The sequence below is a fragment of the Aphelocoma coerulescens genome, chromosome 2 (genome assembly GCF_041296385.1).
Source record: "Aphelocoma coerulescens isolate FSJ_1873_10779 chromosome 2, UR_Acoe_1.0, whole genome shotgun sequence".
NCBI lineage: Eukaryota > Metazoa > Chordata > Aves > Passeriformes > Corvidae > Aphelocoma > Aphelocoma coerulescens.
This window is the reverse complement of record NC_091015.1, coordinates 123,764,716-123,789,118: the sequence shown is the minus strand read 5'-3', so window position 1 is coordinate 123,789,118 and position 24,403 is coordinate 123,764,716. Positions and strand designations below refer to the sequence as shown.

General features: G+C 43.2%; 2 protein-coding genes across 3 annotated transcripts in view; both read left to right on the top strand.

The window, feature by feature from the left end:
• LOC138105070 (ras-related protein Rab-10-like) overlaps positions 1 to 5,070 on the top strand; it is a 36,844-nt gene extending 31,774 nt beyond the window's left edge. For both annotated transcript variants that reach the window (XM_069004674.1, XM_069004675.1), the window contains one exon: positions 612 to 5,070. In XM_069004674.1, coding sequence (XP_068860775.1) covers positions 612 to 686 — 75 coding nt within the window. In that variant the 3' untranslated portion in view covers positions 687 to 5,070. The remainder of the gene's footprint in view (positions 1 to 611) is intronic.
• Positions 5,071 to 9,173: 4,103 nt separating this feature from the next.
• GAREM1 (GRB2 associated regulator of MAPK1 subtype 1) overlaps positions 9,174 to 24,403 on the top strand; it is a 102,499-nt gene continuing 87,269 nt past the window's right edge. The window contains exon 1 of the mRNA XM_069004672.1: positions 9,174 to 9,643. Coding sequence (XP_068860773.1) covers positions 9,523 to 9,643 — 121 coding nt within the window. The 5' untranslated portion in view covers positions 9,174 to 9,522. The remainder of the gene's footprint in view (positions 9,644 to 24,403) is intronic.

Here is a 24,403-nt window from a genome sequence, read left to right as displayed (position 1 = left end):
CTATTTTGATGGTTCATCATGATAAAGACTGAACTGTTTCCATTTGAGGGTATTCCTGGTTATTAAATAGAGGCAAGAAAAGAGAATTTTAGTGAATTTCACAAAACAAGTTAATGTCCTTTATAACAGTTAATAGCCCATGCCTTTTTTTTTTAGTGGGTACTGATACTCTGTATTTCCTGTTCCTTTCAACTGGGCTTTTTCAACCCATGCTCAATACTTCAAAGATAAGTGTACTTAACTGAAAATTACCTAGAATTGGTGTAGTCAAAAGAAGAACCTGTACTTCTAGAACAGTTCATGTGAGTAAAGATTTACAGGACTGGCACATATGGCTTGTAGTGACTCCTCAAAAGACACTTTCTGTCAGCTTCAGATTTAGGAGAGATGTTTGAGGCAGCTAGAGAATGTAACGATGCCAAACTGGGACTTGAATGGGCAACGGTTTCCATCTAATTTATTAGAAAACTTCAATCATTTAATTAAATATTCAAAGGAAAAATATATCCAGTGACTTCACCAAATACTTTACATTAAAGTATGTAAAAAAGCAAACTTTTCAACTGTTGTGTTCCAGTTATCTTAATGAAGTGTTTGCTTTTGTTTTACAGAAATCCTGTGTATTACATGACTTAGACGTTGTGTCTCTAAATGAAACTAAGAAGAGAACCTGCTGTGCATTCTGAAATACTGTTTCTTATTCCATTTTCTCTTCAGGAAATATCAAGTGTTGCAAAGGAATAGACAAGATTTTAAAAGTGAGCCTGTAATCCAAAAACACAGTGTTTAGGCATCCTTTGCATTACACAGACTTTGTTGCCAAATTCTTCTATATGTTTATATTATATTTTCATATTTTTAATGTGAAGATAAAACAGTTATCTGATTTTGGAATTATTAGATGCATCACAGGGTGAAAGTGTTTGAATGCAAACGTTTGCAGAAAGGAAGTCTGAGTGTACTAATTTTCTGTTATTAAAAAAACACCCTTCACTTTTTTTGTCTGTGTTATTTATACCAGATTTGTAATACAATGAACATTGACATCATCACACAAGCAACCTTCTCATATATGAAATTATATAACATCACTTTTAAGTACCTGATATTTACTGCAATCCCCTAAGACAAGTCTCGGAGAGTTTTTGGCTTTGTTTCTTTTATACCCATTTCAGAAACATACATGCTACTTCAGTACCCTTGAATAGGGACTCTGCAAAGGTGATGTCTGAGAGAAAGGGATAAACCATATAAAGATTGCTGTCATGGAATGGTCAGGGTTGGAAGAGAGCTTGAAGATCATCTAGTTCCAACCTCCCTAACATGGGCAGGGACATCTTCCAGTAGGGTATGTTGCTGGACCTTCCTAAGAACTCAGAAAACATGGAACAACAGAATGCATCCGGTAGTAATAGTAATGTTTCTGATATAAAATTTTATAATTCCTTAAAATAATGTACACAGGTGTTAGCAGCATACCTGCATTTTCAAACATTCTTTAAGTCACAAATGATCACAATAAAAGGCTTTGTTTGATACTGTGATACATTTATGTTATTTTCTTAAAGTATAAATAGAGGAGATATCTGATTCTGCTCGTTTAGATCTGTTTTATACTGACTTGTAATACCTTTAAAATCTGTGAGGCATATCTTATTTAATTTTAAACAAGGGCAGAATCAGGATGCTGGTTACTTTTTTTTTTTCTTTATTTCAAAGCAAAGCAAGCACAACTCAAACCTGCAGGACAAGCAAAAAGCAAACCTGAGTTGGGAAACCTGAAGAATTGTGGTGACTATACTATCTTTTTTTTTTCCCTTGCATAGGAGATGTGGTTGTTTTATCACCATTTATGAATGAATAATGCTGTTGTGCAGTTTGAGCCATCCCAGCACATCCAAAATAACTAACCCCCACTGGCTTACTGTTCTGGAATGCCACTAATCTTCTGAAATGTGCTTGGTTCTTCTTTGAGGGCTGTTTGCAGATTGTCGTGATATAAAATTATTATTAGATTTGGTATTGAGAAAGGGAGCTCAACTGGAAAATGCTCTCTGAAGCACATGAGCATAGTGCCAGGTTCATGTGCCCCTAGCCCAGGTTGTGTGCCTGCAGAAAGGGTGCAAGAGGATGGGATGGGCTGTGTATTTACAGCTGCTCCTGACTACTCATCATGGCCAGTCACTAAAGCTAGTGCTTATCACCAAATCTGAAAGCAAGGAACAAAGGATAACCCCTGCCTTCGTTAAAACCATAGCAGAGGAAGGAAAAAGTGCTGGAAGGGATTTTGAGAGTCTGTCTGAGTTCTCATCATATCTCAATCTCTGATCAGCTGCCCCTGATGTAATGCAACAAGATGGTCAGGGACCTGCAGTGGTAGAGATTTCAGAGTGTCTGTGAGTGCCAACAGTCCTTACTTAACTGGTCTGGTAAGCAGGAAATTTCCTAATACCTAACCTAACTGGTACACATGAAAAGTAGGTTCTCCCTTTCCTCTTGACGTAGGTGAACACCTCTTCTCTCTTCTCTTCTCTCTTTTCTCCTCTTTTCTCTTTTCTCTTTCTTTCTCTTTCTCTCTTTCTCTCTTTCTCTCTTTCTCTCTTTTTCTCTCCAGTGAACTCTTGACCTTCCTACCTTCCATTGTATTTTGGGTTTTCAGAATCTTTTGCTCTTTTGGTCTCCCTCCTCTTGAGGTTCTTTAGTTGGTTCTCAACTATCCTGGACTGTAGACCTGGAAACTGAGCAGACTATTCCAGTTTAAATAAAAACAGCTGGATAGATTTAAATTATTTTTTCATTGTCCTATTTGCAATACTCCTATTTATGCATTCCAGCATCAGCCTAATGCAAAGTAGCCTAGCACTGCTTGTGATCCATAGAACAGCTTTTTTTATCCTGCTACATACTTGTGCAGTTGATTATTCCTTTGGACGTGTAAAAACCTTCTGTTTCTCCTTGTTCGGTGGCATTTCAGGTGCTCCAGTCTGCCAAGATCCCTCTGAATTTTTATGTTGTGCTCCAGCATAGTTGAAGCCTCTTCCTATAGATACAGTCCCCAAATACAAGTGTATTTTGTTCAGTCATCAGTGGTTGTCTTGGGGTGACTTATGATGTGTATCCCATATCACTGCCCTATGCCCAGAAATTAATTCTTGTGCCTTTCTATGCCTCTAAACTGAGCCTGAGAGGGGGAAGGAAAAACTGAGCAAAACTTTTTCAAAGCAGTTTGCAGCTCATTCAAGGTCACACAGAGATAGTGGGTTTTTTCCAGCTGCGGCAGGGGAGAGTGGAAGCACCCGGCTTGCTGTTCCCCAGTCAGTTTTTGGCCAGTTTCAGCTTCTTTTTCTCCGGAGAGAGACTGAGAGTTGAACTTTTTTTTCCTTCCCTGGAATTTCAGATTTTCTCCCTTTCCTACTGGACTGCTTCAATATCAGAGCACATTGGGAGGACTTTCCATCGGGCACAGAGGGCCTGGCCCTGGCCCAAGCCCCAGCTCCGAGGAGACCAAAGGGAGGACTCTAACGCTTTCCCAGGTTTTTTTCTCCACAGCAAGAGATTTTATTATTTAGCATTATTTTCCTTTTCCCTTGTGTTTGTTAATAGGTTTTTATAATTTTTATCTCTTTCACTTTCCTTTGAGGAAAATTTATTTTTCCCGAACCTGGTGGGGGAGGGGTGGTGACCTGCCTTCTCTCAGAGGATATATTTCTAAATTTGGCCAAACCCGCACCATGGTCTTGATCAAAGTCCTGGATAGTTCTGGATCCAGGATGGACTTAAGTGAAATCCTGTTCAATGTATCCTTTCATCTTTGGAGTACTAATTATTTCCAAGTAATTTTGTATTTTATATTGCCTAGACTGTTCTTTTGGGTTTTTTTTGTTAAGAGCACATTATAAGAAACTGTTATGATCCTCAGTCTTTCTCCCCATCCACAAAGCCTGTTAAAACCTCTTTATTTAGTAGAAATTCACTTGATCAGTTTGTAGAGGTATTTCCTTCCCTCCTTTGAGAGAGATGCAGTCCCTTTTGGGTTTTCTGGTGTTGCAGCCTCTGGACTGCCTAGCAGGCTGCTGCTCCCCGAGAGCTCAGCGAGGGTTTCCTGGGGCCATGCGATTGATCGCATCCCGGAGTCCATTTGGGAGAGCCCCGCGATCTGGCTCCGGCAGCCAGCAGCGTTACAACACAGTGGATGGTAAAGAAGGTAGAGAAGGGTCTCTCATGAGGGTTTGAGATGGCTTTAATCACATCTTGTCCCCGTGATGTTCAGAGGTGGCGAGACAGCGTGGGCTGGGTGCGGGATGGTTTTCTCAGGGGCCCGGGGCGGTCCCTGGGCGGGGTTGAGGTACAGGAACAAATAGGGAGAAACCGAGGGAGTGGCCAAGGCCAGGGAGGGAACAGGGGGAACATACAGAATTAGGGGGTTAACAGGCCACCACATTCCGGAACCTCATTCTGTTGATTCTTGGAAATAACCAGTAGCAATTCTAACACAGTTTGAACCATGAGAGAGTTTTGTCAGGTCCAGTCTGTGCAGAAATCTTTAACTTGCTTATGTATTTTCCAGTTTATTTGTTCATTTTTCTAGCCTTGGACTTTTGTTGGTGGTGCTAGTAGTGAAATCACATTTGCCTTCTAAAATTGAAGGCTGAGGTTGAAAGTATCCGCATCACCAGTGATGATTACATAGAGTTCCCACTCTGTGGAATAACAGACCAATTTTTTCTTTAGTATTCTCACTATGCATATTATCAACAGGCTTGCTATCTTTAAAATCCAATTTTCTAACATTTTGGGACCTTACCTTTCAGGTTTTGTCCATATATAGTCTATATATTTATTAATAATTTACTAATTTGACCTACTTTTTATTTTCTTTCAGGTCATTGAAGATCTCATGATTCATTCAACTTAATCTTTATCTCACTTCCTTCCTCTCCTCTGTATAGATTAAATTCTGCAGTTTTGCATTTTGGCAGTGGATCTCTGATGAACTTTCAGCTGTCCTGAACTCACAGAAGTTCAGCTACTAGTTCTCTGGGTTAAACCTTCATGTAATTCCTCCTCCTTTTTCTAACAATGAAAATAGATTTAAAAAGGTCAGATTAATTTGTAATTTTGATTTCTTCTCTTTATTGCTAATGAGAATTTCAAGTACAGGAATTTATTTTATAAATTTTTCTTTCTTGCAGTTTCCTACTGCTTGTCCTTAGGTATGATCCAGTCCTACCTGAGGGAGATGCAGATACTCAGGTTCCCATGGTAGTTTTTGCAGGATGCTAACTCCTGCTAGCTGATGCAGCATGCTTTACTTAACACTCCATGAGCTCCATGAGCACCATGAGTGCTCTCCTTTTCACATCTTCTGGAGCAAAACAACTGCCTTTTTCCAAACATACTCATTGTAGATTACAGGAGTGTGCCACTGGGGGGAAAAAAAACACTCTCACTAGAAAGGGCCAAAAAAGGTTCAGGTTGGACGTCAGGAACAATTTCTTCGTGGAAAGGGTTGTTAAGCACTGGAACAGGCTGCCTGGGGAGGGGGTAGAGACACCACCCCTGGAAGTGTTCCAGAAATGACTGGACATGGCACTTAGTGCTGTGGTTTAGTTGACAAGGTGGTGTTTGGCCAAAGGTTGTGCTCGATGATCTTGGTGGTCTTTTCCAACTTAAATAATTCTGTAATTCTGTGATTCAGAGAAAGAAATTCGGGATCTGATTCTGAAATTATCACTGCATCTTCTGTTATATCCCACTGGACTTTTAAATATTAGGAAAATCAGGCCTTTGGTATAAAAAAAAAATCATATGGGAACAAGGAATGCAAATTGCTGGGGCTTTTTTTAAAGAAATATCAAATATTATGGTTTCCATGAAACTTACTGTATAAAGCTCAGTTTTATTTGATATATGCATACTACACTGTAAAGCATATTACCAGACTCACACTAAAATGAGTTTGTAGTAAACAGTTCCTTTTCAGATGTTAGCACAGATATGAACTGATGATGATCTGAAATGCTTTAAAAATAATGTTATTGGCAATGGAATAAATATATACTACAGATTTTACAGCCTGCTGCATAAATGTGCTGTGGAGTCAACGTGAAGTCAATTCAAGATGCATTTAAGAATAATTTCAGGAATTATTCTGAGTCCTTTTGCCACTGCTTGTGGTTTTATGGCAAGAATTTACTGTTGATTCATAAAGACTGTCTCTGAACACCACCTGAAAGGCACATAGACAAAAACTAAGATGTTGTGTAACTGAGGCCCTGGCCCTGGGGTGGATTTGCTCTTCAGGTCTGGTGGCTTCATTAGCATTTTGCACCAGTAGGAGACTGGTAAGAGATCACACTAGGGCATTGCTAGACATCAGGAAAATTATCTCTAAAGTGTTAATTATACATAAGGTGCAGTTAAAACAAGAAATTTCTGCTATGTGCTGGTGATTTGAATGCCATTTATATAATATTAGAATATATTCCAAGGAGGTGGAGCTGTAGTACAGTTAGGACACATAACAAAGTGAGTCCAAGAGCAAGAGCAAGACATTTAAGTACTAGTGAGAATTATGTGAGCATTATGACCTCTCTGCCTGGAGACAACTGAATGAAATTTAGATAGTATCTAGAAGTTACATTTTTTTTTTTAAATGCACATTGTTCCAGTAAAATGGTTAAGGGTGGGCTGGGTTCTCACTGGTTGGAGAGAACACAAACACAGTTATAGCAAGGCAGACTTAAAGGCTGTAGGATGTCAAGTACAGAAGAATGAAAAAATGTTTCAAGAAAAATCAACAGTAACTATTTCTGTGTGAAAGATGCTTTTCTTCCCAGACAGTAGAAGTGCATGATGTCTGAGAGAAGTGTATGCTGTGAGATGGTATCTATCCTGGAATTAATGGTACTCAAGATAGTGTTTAAGAACAATTCCTGACAGACTAGTGCTTCAAGTCCTGGTGAATCTCAGTCTGATCTGATCTGCTTTGCTTTACATACTGCACCTGGAAACCTCATCAAGCCTGAATGAACTAAACCCATGCTTTCCGTATTTCAGCAGTAGTGCTCTTAGCAACAGTGCTCAAGTCCAGTGACAACACAAAGCTGGGAGGAGTGGCCGATACCCCAGAGCCTGTGCAGCCCTTCAGAAGGATTTTGACAGATGGGAGAGGTGGGCAGAGAAGTGTCTGAGATTCAGTAAAGGCAACTGCAGGGTCCTGCACCTGGGGAGGAATAACCCCAGGCACCAGCACAGGCTGGGGGCTGATCTGCTGGGAAGCAGCTCTGCGGAGGAGGACCTGGGGGTCCTGGTGGACAATGAGCTGTCCCTGAGCCAGCAGGGTGCCCTGGTGGCCAGGAAGGCCAATGGTATCCTGGAAGCATTAGGAACAGCATTGCCAGCAGTGATCCTACTCCTCTACTCAGCCCTAGTGAGGCACACCTGGGGTGCTGTGTCCAGCTCTGTGCTGGGTCCAGTTCTCAGTACAAGAGAGGCATGGAGCTCCTGGAGATGGTCTAGTGGAGGGCAACAAAGGTGATTAAGGGACTGGAGCATCTCTGTTATGAGGACAGGCTGAGTGAGCCGGGCCTGCTCAGCCTTGACAACTGAGGGGACTTTATCAATTTTTATAAGTACCTAAAGGGAGGGTGTCAAGAGGATGGAGCCAGGCTCTTCTCAGTGATGCCAAGCAATGGGACAAGGGCAAAAGGCAGAAACTGAGGCACAGAAAGTTCCTTCTGAATGTGAGGAAGACCTTTACTGTGCAGTGACCATGGGCTGGAACAGATTGCCCAAAGAAGTTGTGGAGATGCCCTCTCTCCATATTCTAGAACTGTCTGGATGCAATCCTGTGCCATGTGCTCTGGGATGACCCTGCTTGAGCAGGGAGGTTGGACCAGATGACCCAATGTGGTGCTTCCCAGCCTGATCCACTCTGTGATACTACTTTGCACTTCAATAGCTTAATTCATTGAAGTTGTTGAAAAGCATTTGCTGAACTTGGTAAAAGGGAAACTACTTCGTAAATAAGTATCTTTTCAAGCTAAATTAAAAAAAAATTTTAAAGCTAACTTTTCTGGTAGGTAGGATCTAACAGCAGCATGACAAGAGTGTAGAGAACAATGGTTTTTCGCAGTGTTGGGAAAACCCAGCGCCATACTGTATAGCTAAAGCATGGACCCTCAGCAGTATGAGCTTCAAGCCAACCTAGATCCACTTAAAGCAAGATAACTTGGGTTTTCTGTAATCTTGTATGTCGACTCGTTTCCACGATCTTTTTTTCATCTTGGAGACCATGGATAAAGTCACAGTCTCTGTTTGCAGCAGAGCAGAACAAGAGCGTGTCTGTCTCAGCCCTCCTCGTGCTGGCAGTGCTGTGGCACCAGCAGTGACAAAGGCACGCAGCAGCATCTGGCCCTTCACCCAGGCCATGAGGAAGGGTGAGCAGCAGGAGGGCTCTTAGTACCACAGCTCTTCCCTGAGCTCTGCCATCCCCAGCAGTCTCAAGGATAGATGGGAAGCGGGAGCCTGGAGAGAGTTTTTGGCTGTGGATGTTGTCAGTCGTTTTGCTAATCACTGTAAGGCACTTTTATGTCTCTAGTCAACAGTAAAGGCTTAAATGTAGCCAAGTTTAGTGCAATAAAATAAACAGTTTTGACACAGAAGTGAACAAAATAAACTTGAGCACAGTACAGTGCAACCACCCAGCAGTTAGTTTTTCTGGTTTAATTTCTCGGAGTTTCTGCACTCTGGCAGCCTGGAGATCAAAATGCATAAAATAAAGGGTAACATTAAATAAAATCTCTTATGAGGATCATATAAGATTTTATCACATAAGCCACTTTGAAGAGCGAATGACTACAAATGTTCCCATGGTCTGGAGACCTTTGACGACGCAATATATGTAATACCTGCGTGTGCAGTAACAGTGACTTCTGTGCACTAACCTGTATACATGAATTCACACGCATAACATGACGCACAGGTGAAAACTAAAATAAGAGCTACATAGCCCAAGTGCGGGCTGCACGTCGGGCGAGCGGTCGGAGGGTGGAGTGAGAGGGACGGGCTGGGCGGCTCTGGCAGCTCTGGCTCCGGCTCCGGCTCCGGCTCTGGCTCTCCGCGCCGGGCGGGCGGGCGGGCAGCCCGGCACTTTCCTTTTCGGCGCGGGGAGGAGCGGCAGCTGCGCAGGCGTTGCTCGCACCCTGTTGATTAGTCAGTGCTGGGATGGCGCTTCCTGGGCCAGGCGCGGCGGCGGCGGCGGCGAGCGGCCCCAGCCGGTCCCGGGGGGCGGCGGGAGCAGCAGCAGCAGCCGCAGCCGCAGCAGCGGGCGCCCGGCGGGCCTCCCTCTCTGCCTAGCCCCGCGTGTCCCGGGCGCCTGGCGCGGAGCGAGCCGCGCTCCCTGCCTCCCTCGCTCCCGGCGCCCGCCTCCGCCGCCCGCCCCGCCGGCAGCCGCCCCGCCGGGTGGGAGCACCCTGCCGGCGCTGCCTGTCTGGCTCCCTCCCCTCCCGGGCCGGGAAGATGGACCCCGGCCCGCCGCTGGGCTGCAACCTCAAGGACGTGAAGTGGAGCGCGGTGGCCGTGCCCCTGGACCTGCTCGTCAGCACCTACCGGCTGCCCCAGATCGCCCGGCTGGACAGCGGTGCGTGGGGCGGGGAGCGGGGCCGGGCGGGCTCCGGGCTGCGGGCGGGCTGCCGGACACCGTCCCGGGAGCGCCCCGTGCCTCCCGCGGCTCCCGGGAGCGCTCTCCCGCGGTCCTTGGATTGGCATCTGCCGCTGCCGGGGCTCGGTGCAAGGCTCCGACTCGCCGCGGGGTCCGCGCTCTGCTTTGCACCAAAATATCTGGGTGCTGTGCCCCCGTGCCCCCTCCGTGTGTGCGGAGGGCAGCTCGGTGGAGCCTGTTTGCTGTCAGCAGCCTGCCCCACTGAGAGAGGTCTTCGCATTCCCAAATTAAGCGTGGAAGGGCATTTTCAGCACTGGAGAGCCGGTGTTTTGGTGAAGTGATGCTACAACAAGGCCAAATAAGAAGGGATACTAAATAGCCAAGCGGGCTAAATCCCTAGTGTTACAATTCCCTAAGAAAGCCACGGACCTGTTAAAAAAAAAAAAAAAGGAATAACGTCAGAAGCCTTTACAGTCTCCAGATAACTTTTTATTACAGTTCACTTGGGTGCTCACCTGCCGTTTCCAAGTCTGCAGCTTTTTGTTTACTCCAGGAAATATGAATCGGGTCTGACAGAACAGCTATGATAGCAGCGTTTCACCTTTCCTAAGTCCATGTCTTGGAAAGTAATGTGTTGGCACAGAGAACTAGGGAAATATGGGAAATCTTTTATAAAAGCTCAGATAACTGCTTTGTAATAATGTATATATGCATTGCTTGGTAGCTCCATGAAAACTGTCCAGCTCCCTAAAAGAATGCAGAAGATAACTCACAAATTGGAAAAAAATTCTAGGCTTTTAAATTCATTAGCTTATGAAGTCACCATGTACTCTTATGACATAATAGAGCAGTTCTTGATTGATTTGATTCTGTATTGATTTGAAAAGTTAAAAGTAAGCACAGGCATTGTCCTTTCTTACTCCTCAGTGTACAGGTCAAGACCAAGGCTGTTTTATTACTTAACTGCAGTTTCCATAATGCAGTGATGATTTTTGACTTTGCCCCTGGATTATGCAGTATTTTTCCTTTCACTCGTAATGCTTCCTCAGAGCTGGCAGTCAGGAGCATATTAAAGAAAAGCTTATTTTGCTCTTTTAACTGCATCTGCCTGTTCATCATACTGTCGAATGTATGTTGTCCTGTGAGAATAGCAAAGCTGGTGTGTTAAGGAGTTCCTCATGGTAACACCTTCTGTCATTAGGAACAGCTAAGATGGCCTCCAGTCACTGCACTTAAGGCCATCAACTTACTTGAGGCTCCTGGCACTGATTCAGGCTTTAACAGGATGTATATATTGATGACTTACTAATTTCCCTCTCTGTGTGTTATACCTCCCAATCTCCCTGCTCCTCTTGTCTTTCTTTGTTGGAAGGCACCTGAAAAAGCTTTGTGGGTAGAGAAAGATTATGGGTTTTGAAGCAAGCAGTTGTTGGGGTTTTTTGGGGGAACTCTTTTGCTGGAGCTGTTGATGGGAATATGCCATAATTGTTGGGGAGACAAAGATGTTGTGGTTTTTGTGCAGAGGCTTTTTTGTCCCATGTGCCACACATCAGAGCATATGCACAGGCGAGTGGATGTAAACAGACAGTCCTGAGCTCTTCTGCCCATGCCCTGAGATGGCCAGACATGAGGCAGCTGTTGGTGTAGGTGTCCTGCAGTAGTGGTTCAGCCCTGCACTAAGCCCTGCCAGGAGGCAGGCTCAGGTAGAGCTCTGTGTGAAGGACTTCAGGTTGGAGCTGATTTAGGTCTGCCCAGATCCAGGCTCGTGGGTCTGGTTTTGCCTACTCAAATGCACGTACTTTTAACTTTGTGCACTACAGATGGCAGACAAATCAATATTTTGTAAAGAACACAGACGCCATGGTCTCAGGGATACAAAGTTAATGCTTTTCCTTCTTCCAAAGGAGGTTATCTTGCAGTAAGAGAAAGCAACCATGAATCAGTGCATAGCCTTCTAAAGGAGGAAAGTTGGGAATGTGCAATGCTTGTGGAATTGACTGGAGCACAGGCTGTTGTGGGGTGGTTGCTCTGCATCCCTGTTCTTGTCTTGCAAAGTTAACAAGTGGAGCTCTGTCAGAGAATTTCTTGATGCAACACTGAAGAAAATAAATGCAGAGTCCAATCCAAATCTGTGTCATCCAGTGCTTAGGAGGTTTAAGACTACCTCTGTTAGCAAAGTAGCGTCTTGTGCCAGTTTTATCAGGTGTGCCTCTTATCTTTGGGTCAGGGTTTGTTTGCACAGAAATGACCTCACGTCTTCTTCAGGTGCTGAATTCCTCTCCAGGTCAGTGGAAGTTGCATGTGTTTCATGCTGTTGGAAATCGAACCACCTGTAGATGTCTGTCTTCAGTCACCTTTTGATTCTGTGGTTGGCCTCTGTCTGTAGCAGCAAGCTGTTTCTTGGCTGTTGTTTCAGTTTCCGTGAGGTTTTGTGAAAGTCAGAATTTGTTTCTTCTGGCAGACCAGGGTGTAGGAGAGGATTGTAAATCTGGAGTTGTATTTTCTTCAGAAGATGCCTGTCTTACTGTGTTGTTTCTGCATTTCTTAATGGAGTTTAGCACTTGGTGGATAATGTTCTTAGATGACACCCACACAAGATCTCCAGTTTTTCACTGTTGCTTCACCTTCTGGCCTTTCAGTATGAAGCAGAAGAATGGGTATGATCAGTTCAGTTTTATTCTTCGAGCTTGGATGTGCAGCTCCTGGAAAATTGCCCTTAAGTAATTCAGTTTGATTTCTTGACAGGATGAAGTTATGAAATATTTATGTGCACTAAATTTGGTCCTCTGCTAAGAAGGGAGAGTTTTTCTTGATGGTATGGGAGGAAGTAGTCTTTTGTTACATCAAGATATAGTTGGAATTAGTTAGGCATTCGTGCCTGCCTTATCCATCAGAAATGATAAATATGTCAACTTCTGGGGAGGAGGTGGTCCAGAGTTTGAAAATCTGAAAAACTTTTAAAGTTTTTGTTTGGTTTTTTTTTAAATTTTAAGACTGGTGGTGTTTTCAGGTTATGCTTTTGGATGCTGTTAAGTCATAAATCAAATTTTCTTTGTTTCAATGTGTTCATGTGTTTTATTGTTTTGCTGGTGAATATTGTTATATTAATTGAACAAATAGACCAAGAAAACCCAAACCTGTCACTCTTGAAGGAAGCAAATGGGTTTTATATGGGTCTTTTTTCCAACCTTCATAACACCTTAAATATTTCTAGATGATAACTCAAATACAAAATGCTGAAAGAGAGCTAAACACCCTTCCAGAGAAAATGCATGGACTTGATCTCATGCTGTGGAATTCACTGAGTGGGCTCTTTCAGATGAAAAGAAGCAGGACTTGAAGAGCAAGAGAGGAACGAGCTTTGTGCTGTGTTTTTCCTGTCCTCCCCCCCTTCCGCCCCCTAGTCCTGATTTGCATTGTCACAGTTGAATCCCACCCCAGTGAGAGACTTGTGGGTGGGTGAAGTGGGGAAAAGATTTTGCTCTGGGAACCCGCAGCAGAAAGAGATCTTATCACAGTGTGGTTGTTGAAACAGGGCAAAAGGTGAGCATCGCTGGCCTGTGAGAACCAGGGCTGCACGTGAGGCTGGCTCAGCTCTCCTTGGACCATCAGGAGAAAAAGCTGACGGTGAAGCTGTGACTGTGTCTTGTTGCTAATGCAGAAACCATGTTGTGCGTGGTGATCTCAGGGCTTTAAATTTCTGGTAATTATTTTTCTATGGATAATTTTGGAGGGTAAAAGAGAAATGTTGTCAAGGTTAATATCTGGAAAATACTGCTTTGCATAGAGCTGAGCTTTAGGCCAAGCTTTTTTTTGTAAGCTTACTGATCCCTTCAGACTCCCAAGAGCCTGTCATTCTTTTTCTTAGTGGAACTCCCTTTTTCCCAGACAGTCTTGCTGTGTTTTCACAAGTAAAGATCAGCCTTTGCTTGTAGGTATTTTTTACTCATATATTGGATATGAACTGAAAGAGTTCATAGAAATTCCCAGTTTGTGTACAAAGACTAAAGGTTAGGGGATTAAAAGGCCATGTGGTCCTCTATTTTTATTTACTTTTTCCCTCAATGATATCTAAGAAAAAAAGAAATGTGTCCTGGTGCTGTTGGGATCAAATATAGTGGCACTTGACCTCAGCTAAGAGAGAAGTGATTCCCGACTGTGCATGGTGGGGAAAACATCCTGAACTTTCCTGCAAGGGAGATGATGGATCTCAATGAGCCACTGAGACAGTGAAGGAAGTGCTTCCTTATCCATTGTAAATGTCCTGTAAGATGAAATGGCAGAATTGGAGGCTATAAAGAAAGGAAAAATCTGTAAAATGGATAACAGATTTAAAAGGTGATTTTCTTCTTTCTTACCCTAAGGTGAACTCCTGTGCATATCAGCAATGGGTGAATAGTGAGTTCGTACTGCTCTTGCTCCTGGGGACAAAGGGATTTTGTTTAGTTTTACTTCAGGTTCTCTTTTTCTCTTCCATTTCAAAACTTTCTCATGGTGACAACTGTCTACTCCAGTCATATTCAGGGGACTATTGTTCTGTTCAGCACATTACTGTGGAGCTGATTCCAGTTCTGGAAACTAAGCACCCTCACATCTTATCAAAGAACATCATACTTAATAGAACAGTGTGGCTGTGTACATAATGAAAATTTTGCATTGCGTCACTCCACAAATGCGGGTTATCTGTGCAGCTGAACAATACTTTGAAACCACAAAGAGACTTATTCTTTAAAGGTCTGAATGCTGCTATCTGCGCTTTAATTGTCTTGAATGACCTCCTTCTTTTGAGAAGCTAGTGCAGCGTGTCTCCGCAGTCTGCTTTTGAATAAATCTTTAAAAGGCATCATGTGGGAGTAGGGCAAAGCTTTTGAACGGACCGAGAAAGAGGTTTCAGAAATGCTCAGACCCTGGGCAATGCCCATGATCTGATTGCCCACTGTAGGTGTGGCCACCTTGTCCGCTGAGGTGTGGTCGGTGATAGTTCTTATGTATGGCGCAGAGGAGTGTCTGATTTGAAAGCAAATATCCTCAAGATACGTTGTATCCACATGGCTTGATTTTTTCCTTAGGTGCTGAACTGCTTTGAAACTGTTTATGCTATGTGTTCTGCCATTAAAGAATAGTCTCAGTAGCATCTCCTGCTTGCTTCCTCATCTTTCTACCTTTACTCTGCAGTCTGCAGTTTCCATCAAGACAATTGAATGAAAAAAAGCAACAGGTTGCCACTAACCACTGCTCCTGGGTTTTTGTTTTGGTTGGATTGCTTCTTTCCTTTTCCCCTGCTGGCAGAGATGTGTTCCAGAAACATTTTAGTGAAAAAGCTTTTAATTCATTTAAAACCTGCATCTACCAAATGGTGTTCTGTGAAGATTATCATGCCTTTCTGGAGATGGACGCCAGTACCTCGGCAAAACCTGTTCCCAGGAATACCCTGGACTTCCAGTGAGGTAGATAGAGTTCAGCATCATACCCATTTTGGTAGTGTGTATTGTGTGTTCTTAACCAGAAATTTGAACCCTTGGTAGTGTGTTAGGGCTGCTAGAATGTCAAATAGTTATATTGCTCTTATTTCTTGCGTGCTTAATAAATGTTCATATTCTTCTCTGTTATTCAAGGCGTGAAACTTCTAGCTCTTTGTTTCAATTTCTAAAGTTTTGACTTTGTGAGGTGAAGCCTTCATGCACCTAACTGGAAAAACACTTCCTGGATAATTATGTAGTTCAGGTATTGAAGGTGAAATACCACTAGTCTTTTCTTAACTGGAATTCAAATGCTATAACTTTGGGTCCACAGGAGTTTTTCTTTCTCCACCACCTCCTGCCCCCCCATTTAAATTGCATTTAACTTCCAAAAAAAGCACAAGATACACATAAAATCTAAGGTATTAAGGTGCCTCAAACAGTTAGTCAAACTCTTAATCTTAAATGTGGTGTGATGAATCATAAGCTGCTGTTGCAAGGAATGGTATAAGTCTAGCATAGGAAAGAAGGGCTTCGTTGTTTTCTGCTTTGTCTGTAAGTGCTGTTCTGGAACTAGGTGTTCCTGGCTTTGGTGATTACGTGAACTGGCACTCCCTGTAATGCCCCAGCAAAGGCAACTATGCCAAGATGAAGTGCTGGAGAATGTTGGACAGCGTGGTCTGGTGCTACAGGACTTGATGGAAGTTGTGGGAAGAGCTGCAGTGTGTTCCAGTCGTTCCAGTGGTGGTTTGTCAGAAGCAAAGGGCATGGGTGTTGCTGTATTTCCTTTTGGCATTAGGAGTAACAAGTTGCTTGGATTAGGGAAGCTTAAGTCTCTCCCCTATAGGAAAATATTCATCATCTTAGTGTGGATTGCATATGACTCAAAACCAACCTTCATAAAACTCCGTGAGCCAATGTTTCAAGTCTGAATTTTTTTGCTTTTAATGATGCTTCTCTTTGGAAAGAGTTTTACGTAGCATTTGTGGTTTGTGATTTTCATACCGTTTGCAGTATGAAAAACTTGTGGAGCTAACTTCACTGTGCCTCCACCTGTAAGCGACGTCTGATCGTCTAAAGGGCTTAGCACAGAAATGTAAAATTGAGGTGTATAAGCAGGTTGAAGAGTGTCTTTGCTGGGGATCAGAGCCACATCTGCACTGCAGTCTCTGAGGCCATGTGCAAGTCGGCATAAAACTAATAAATCACATCTCTGCCAGGGCACCTGGGTGCTTGGCTGAGGCTTTGCACCAAGGAGAATAGCTGCTGTGTCTCAATATCTCCTGTACTGCTGCTGTGTGATGTAGTGCCTGCCAGGCTTGGTGCTGCGTGCTCAAGGGGGGGCAAGGGAGAGGAGGGTCTTCCTGGGGCTGGGGAGGCTGTGGAGTCCAGCCTCCTCATCCTTCAGGTTGCCTGTTATGTGGAGGGAGACGCTCCTGAGACTGCAAAATGCACGCTGAGTGGATCAAGCCACGATGAAGATGTGAAGTGCTGAGCAATAGCTGCCAGAGCTGTGTGTTTGGGGGGCAGGGGGCAGCCCTATGCCAGGGACTGCAGATCTGCACACCCAGGCAAGAGCTGATGTGCTCTCAGCAGTGGAGTGGAAAAGTAGCAAATCTTGTTGCAGTGGGGAAGGTCACTTGGAGCTTCCTGGAAGTGCAGACCTTCAAGAAATGCAAAATTACTTGAAAAGTGTCCTTTTTGGTTTGGGGGTTTTTCTCTTGTAATCACAGAGATTATAATCTTGTAATCACAGAGAACTTGGATGTGTGCATATTTCCTTGGTTTGTGAGAATGTCACTGGGCTTCTAAGAGAACCAAGACTAAAGATTTAAGCATGGTCTCAGAGGCTGGAAGATGCCCAAGAGCTCAACCTGATGAAGTTGATACTGGAATTGCTTCATATTGGGGCTGAACCTTAGTGACTCAGATGTTATATAAAACACAACATGCTGCAATTCTGTTTGTGAAATGAGTAGGGAGAACATTGTGGTGGCAACAAGGAAGCTGGGGCATTTCTCCTTACAGTCAGAGCTGGGGGAGCGGGAAGAAAAGCTGAGTAAAGAAGTAAAAGCCCCTTTTGATGGGCCATTATGTACCATGTGCTGCTTTGCTTTCTGTCTTGGTGCCCTCATGGCAAAACATCTACCTGGCATGGGTAAGGACGTGGCTCCATGGGTGACAGGTTTCCAGGGACAGGCTGGGGGACTGCAGCTACTGTTTAGGAGAGCACCAGCCGCTGGCAGGGATACAGTGTGGGGGTGTGCATCCTCCAAAGGCGACACGCTGGACTAGAGGCTGTGTGGGGACACTGTTCTGCTCTGCAAGGAGGATATGGGCTAGTTGCACAGAGAACAGAGATTAACCACCCCAAAGTGAGTGAATAAGCCTTCATTCTGTCCTGAAGGGACAGGCTGTGTGCCCAAGACTGACCCAGGTGGAGGAAGGTCCCTGTGTGTAACATAAGCTGTCATTTCAGAACTGCCCCTGACTCGGTGTTGCGCTGCCAGGGCTGTTGCTGAGCACTGCATGAGCCAGACTGAAGCAGAGCATTTTTGCCTTGCAGCTGGGTTTGTAAGAGCTATGCAGTCTAAATACTCAAGTTACTAACTTCCCGGAACTATTTCCAAGTAGCCCACAAATGCTTGGATACCCCCTCTCCTGTGTTTGTTTTTCAGTTTGCAGCTTTTCTGTTGTGGTGGTTCCAACTGGCAGTTTTGCTTATTTGCCCCACTGAATGCTATTCTTGTTGCTTCTTGGTACCTCACCATTCTGAAGATGAAGGAGGGAATTCTGGGGTGAAAAAATGAAGGAAACTTTAAGGAGGGGGAGGAAAAAGGAGATCTGTGCATAAGTGCCTCTTCTTGTCCAGCTTTCCTGTTGCATCTTTCAGTGTGTCCCTTTAGGGCATGGTGGGTTCAAGGAACCCTTGGCTCCAGTCTGTGTCATTTGTTCCATCCCCCAGGCGACTGTCCTGCACTTGTGGGCTTCCAGGAGATGTTGCAAGGTTATCTGCAGGGTCGCTGTCAGGTAAAACCCCCAGTACTGTCCAGCAGTGGCAGAATGGAGCAGTGTGGTGTTTGGCTGTGCGTGTTCCAGGAGGGATAGCTTCACATGTGCTACCAGAAGTGAGAAAGCAAGCAGGGGAAGTTACTTTAGGCATTTCTAGAGACTTCAGTGTTTCTGGTCACTGGGAGCAGAAGCTGGAATTGCAGCTCACTGCTGTTAGAAGGAGCTGCAATTCCTTCCCTGCTTCAGAGGGGTGGCTGATATCAGGGCAGAAAATGTGGGATCTCCCCCTGTGGAGTCCTACACTTTGCTGTTGACATGATGTTTTGTTTAACTTCATTGAAGGGAGTTTTGCTGGCAGCACTCAAATATGAATTGATAGGTTTTGCATGTCATGCTTCCTTTTCTCAGCCCACACTGATTGCTTGCTTGACCTAGAAAATGAGAGTGGGGATGCTGTGTACTTGTAAGAATAATAGTAATCCTTGTCCGTTTGTGATATGATGCGATGAGCCAAAAGGGCAATCTTAGGTGTATAGCCTGGCTGAAAACTGGCTTCTAAAACATTTGATTATCTTGCTTCTTTCTTAATACTTTTTTGTTTAGGCTTCTATTTAGTCAAAGGACAGACTGCCCAATTTCCTTTTTGAAGGGGCCACACGCACACGCATAGAGTTAAGCTGAGATCTTACCTGAGTTGCACTTAGGTAATTTCTCTTTTTTTTTTTTTTCCCCTGTCTTAATCTCTGAATGTAAAGCAGAAAACTCATAGCAAGAAAATATTAGAAACAGCACGTGTGACTCAGAGAGGTGAGAGGGGTCAAAATACAAAATGTAGTTACACAGACATGTTGCTGCAGCCCCTGCACTCAGGATGTGGCTGCAGACCAGCAGCAAAGCTGTAGCAGCACTGCAGCCAAATGTAGAGCGAGCTGAAGGAGAAGGTTTTCCTTTTGCATGTCTTATGGGTTGCAATGTCAAATATCATTTGGATTCCTGTCAATGTATAACAAAATACCTTAAGACCAAATTGCCTGTGGGCAAAGATAAATGTGCCCTCAAGGGGAGAGTGAGGCATGATGGGCTTTCTTTGTTCACTCTGTGTTCTGCATGCTGCTTACCAAAAGTAGAAGCTTTCCTTTCCACAGGAAAGGGGTTTTTGGGGGGTTTTTGTGTGTGCACCTTCTTAAGGTGCTAGAAAGGTTATCGAAGAGCTGTTATTCACTTGTCCCTTATGTTTCAATAAAAGCAAAGCCATTCTTTTTATGCCTTAAAGTGTAGATTTCTCTGAAACAATGGAAATAAATTGCATGCAGGATTAAGACTGTTCTTGTTCAGAAAAGACGTAGGGGCTGCTTTGATTGTGTTCCTCCTGTTAGCATTCCCATGTTACTCAGATACTGTTCCAGGATGTAACCAGACCAAAGAGGTGCCTAATTAGAGTTGAACATCCATACTTCTGTCCCTGTATGCAGTCAGCCCACGTTTGAAGAGGCATTACCCACTTATTAGTGCTACTTGAATTTTTCCAGGTTGAGCAGAAGGGATCCCTTCTGCTGGGTGGATGAAGCTGAAATGCAGAGGCAGTGGTAGCTCCAGCAATCGAGTGCCGTGTGTGCACAATCCATTAGTGCCCGTTCGGACTGTGAGGGCATGGGGAGGTGAACCAGGCCACTGGGCAAGCAGCCAGGTGGCAACCCCACTTCACAGCAGAGCTGAACTTCTGTTCATTTCCAGCTGTTTTTATTTCATCCTTAACCCAGGCTGCAAGAAAGATGAGAGACAAATTAAATTGTAATGATGAGTTCTCTGAAAGCCAAAGAAAACCATGCTTGAGCAGCTCCTGCATTTGGGCTACTTTATTTTTAATTGGGAGCTTATCCAAGATGCCCCAAGTTCAAGCAGGGATCACTGCTGTGCAACACAAAGTGGCATAGTGTCCCTTTAGGACTTGGGATGTATAATGAGAGGATAGAGCATGTTTACTTGGATGCTATTTTAAAATATCATCTAATTATAAATAACTGTCAATGAGAGCTCCCCAGCTCTCATGCTGTGCCCAGGAAAAGTCTGAATGAATAAGCTGTTTCTCCATCTGCCAGGGCAGAATCTGGAATCAAATTCTAGCTCTTAAATCCATGAGGTTGGTAGGGTTAAAATTTTCTTCATTGGCATCCCAAATCTGGGGAGCTTTACCCAGCCTTCCCTGACCACACTCCCAGCCACTGCCTGTGACTTGTGCAGCAGCAAAGGAGTGCAGCTGCCTCTGGCTTGATCAAATGAAGCAACCATTCTGTATCTGTGCTTGGAATAAATAGGAAGTCAGTACCAGTGGGTTAAGTGCAATGTTAAATGCTGACCTTCCACCTCTGAAGTATTAAGCTTCTCCAGCTGGGCACCTGATGCTAAAGAGACTCTTGGAAGCGTGTCCTCCAGTGGACCTCACAGTATTTATAGACACATCTGAGCAGGAGCTCTCTAGAATGAGGAATGCCTACCTCTAATGAAAGAGAACCTTGGCTCTCTTAATAAAGTATTGAAAGGAGCTGATTTGGATGGCAGCAAGCTGCTCAGAGGTCTCATTACTGCTGTGTTTTTCCTTTGGTCAGGTAGCACTGTTGTTCTCTTTATCTGTACCTATCAGACTGCTTTTGAAAGCTACTCTTTGCATTCTTCCTTTCCAGGCCTGGTGCCTTGATTGCAAAGGGTAGATCAATATTTTAACTTTTTTACCCCCTTCATTTTGACCATGAGAATTCAAAATGGAAAATTAACTACATATGGGATCAACATAACTCCTTTCTCTCGCTCCCTATGATAACAATGAACTAGGCTGGAACCTCTCCTGCACATGCAATAAAAAGTTACTTAGCTTTCTCCTCAGTGTTTCTAACCTGTGACCATTTGAAGTGCAGTTAGACTTGTCATTCCTTGCTATTATTCTTAGCACTTCAGATTTGTGGTCTTAGGTGGCTTCAAAACCAGAGAGCTTTCTTCCATAAGAATCTCATTTTTTAAGGAATTGAATGATTCTAAGATCTTTTCCCTTCTTTTTTTTTACCATGATTAATAGTTGCCACTAATAGTTGTCACATACACAACTTGTTGCAGAGTATCAGAATAGTTTAAAGAATTGCTGATATTTTCTAGCCTGTTGTAAGTAACCATGGTGTTGGACTGTTTTGATCAATCATAGAACTAAATCTGTCATGAGGATACAGCAAATCTGCAGTTACATCTGATGATGCTCAATATTAATAAGAAGAGTAATTATGGTAGCAACAGAAAGTTACTGTGTTTTGGAATGTGAATATTAAGATGTTGTTGTACTGAGTGGTTTTTTTCCCCCTGTGTGGGAGTGAAGAGCAGTCTGTGTTGAAAGATGTGTTTTGGCTTGTTTGGCTTGAATTCATGAAAAGTAAGGTTTCTCATTCTGGGATGTTAGTTCTGAAGGCTTGAAATAAATACAAACAAAGCTGAATGAAATCTGTGTTGTTACTACTCTTTCTCATTTTTTTTCTCACTAGTTTTCTTATGAACACAAAGAAAGCAAGATGCCAAGGTTGAAACTGTGAGATTGCTGAAGTCAGCAGAGAGTTTACCATCAGTGGCAGTGGCACCAAAATTCCACTTACTGCTTATTTAAAATATTTGTTCTTCTCTTCCCTGCAGTAGGTCAAACAGGTTTTTTTTTTTTTTTGAAGACTCACTGAGATGCTGTCTCTGTATATTTGCAGCTAGGGAAAAGCTTGCCTTGGAACAAACTGGATTTTTCAGTGGATTAATCTGTCCCATAGCTTTGTAATGAGATTATGGTTTATGCTGATTTGTTGCAACAGTACTGGTATATCCAGTCATTCCAATAGCAAAATGCTAATCCTAGAGAAATAAATCTGTCTTCTTGCTGGCAGGCATAAAAAGAATAGGTGGTTGGGAGTCTCTGCTCTCTTGTTAGGTATTAGTGGATGATAGCTTAAGTTCAGCTTCAGTTGGGATTGAAGCAATTTGATTGTATCAGGCTTTTGCAGAGGGATTGGAAATTGCAGAAATAAAGCCTTATCTCCTTTCTCTTGATTGTGAAATACTTAATGGTTGCCCAGAGCAAAGTCTGATCAGAGTGCTGTGGGGCTGAAGGGTTACATCAATGCACAAAGTACCCCAGGTAGTAACATAAGGCAGTCTGGGGGTGATGCTGTCTTTGCTCCTTCCTCGCTGAGCAGGTAGGGTCAGTGAAGCAAACTGGATTCCCTGTTCAGACAACTGAAAATTGTTGCAGTGTAGCCAACAGCAGTTGCATTTCATCCAAGGTGTACAAGTGGCAAGAGGCTTCATCTTGGACAAACTATTTTGTGGGTAGATGTATCTTGCCCAGCTCTTCCTGAAGCTGCAAGGAGATTCAGTGTTCCTCCCTCCACCATCCAAGGTGGAGACAAGTGTAATTGCTGGTAGCAGACCTTGCTGCAGATGACCAGCTTTTGGACAGCACTCTGGGCTGGATGGGGTTGGAAAAATCTCATGGACGTTTCCTGCATTGTCTCAGCAGCAAATTAACGAAGGGATGGCGTGAAACTGTTGGTGAGTTTGTGAGGCACAACCTGAGCGGCTTTGATGCCTAGCTCTCAAATAAAAATATTTTTAGAAATATAAAAAGCACTTTTTAAAACTCTTGTAATTAAAAAGCAGCTCTGAAGACCAGTAGGTTGAATTTTCATCTGAGAGACAGCACACAAGAATTTAAACTAATTTTGCCTGATCTTCGTGCTTTACTTACAACTTTCCCCCATTTCTTGTTTTTGGCAAAAGAAGGAGTAATATAAGTTATCTTAAAATCAAAATAAGTATGAATCCTTATGCTGTCAAAGGAAACTTTTCACCCACTGGGAGATGTGAAATCTGTGCCACTGATGGAAGGTCAAGTCAGTATTTGGATTTTTTTTTTTTTTTTTTGAGAGAGAGGAGTGTTAAATTGCAGTTTGAATCCTGACAGAAATGCTGGTTGATTCAGATAATAGGAAGCAGCACAAATAATGTGCTGCAGGAATGGAAGTGTTAAATGGAAGCACCTATTGAAAACTACTTGGGAATTTGTTTGAGAAGGAAGAAGGGAAACTGAAAAGTGAGGCTGATTATCAATAGTCCTGGATATAACTGGAATTTTTTCTAGATCCTTGTGTTGCAAGCTCAAAAGATTGTGTAGCTGGGTACAGAGCCTTCTTGCTTTCATCTTTTCCACTATGCTCAGACACAGAAAGTCAGCTGAGACCACTGTCAGGCTTTCCTAATGAATCTGCCCACTTTAAATTAAAAATTTAGTACACTACATTATATAGCCCTGAGATGTTTAAATTTTAACGTGCCTTGGGTTTGTTTTGGTTGGGTTGTTTGGTTGTTTTTTTTCTTACTCCTAGAAACTACAATATTTGCTCCTAGAAATTACAATATTTACCCTTTTAACTTACTGGCAGTCTGTATTTAGACCTTGCATGATACACTCCCACACAGGTTGTTATGCTTTCTTTTAAACAAGGAAGTTTCTCTGATCAGCTTAATTTTAATTTTTTAATCAACCTTTTTCTGTGTCTGTATGGAATAACAAAGTGAGACTGATAACATGAAGCAGCTTTCAGAGAAGGTTTTTCTTCAGTAGTAGTGTTTTCTGCAATTGCATGCTCTTTCTACTTCTCTCCCATTAGGCATTTTATGCAAGAGTAACTCTTCTGAGCATCTGTTCAGTCATAGTGATAAAAAAAATTCGATTTTTGTCAGTCTAATGCTGTTACAAGTAGGCTTCATCACGTAGCAAAATATTTCTGGGGTTTTCTTCCTCTTCCTTTAAGGAACATTACAGTGATGTGATTTTTTTTCCTACAAATTTGCTTTGCTACTTCAGTCTGGAAAATTCAGATGTTGTTCTGTACCTAATGAACTTTTTCCTCTGACCTACATCACAGACCAGTGCTTTTGCAGAAGAAATAGCACTGACAGGCTGAGCAGCTCAATGGAGATTTGACTCAGTAACGAAGGACGATGCCAAAGCTTAAGCAAGCAAACCATCCTAATTTAATATTTATTAGTCTTTGACATTCATTGAGGTGCATCTCCATAGATAAAATACACAGCAGGTAGTCTGCAGTAGGATGCAGTGTGCAGAAAACAAAAGGTTTGACTTTCTCTCTCCACCCTCCCTCAGAGTTCAGATGGAGTTCTCATGAGGAGAGGTTGCACAGCCCGCTGAATAATAACAAAATAATTTGTCCTTATTTAAATATTC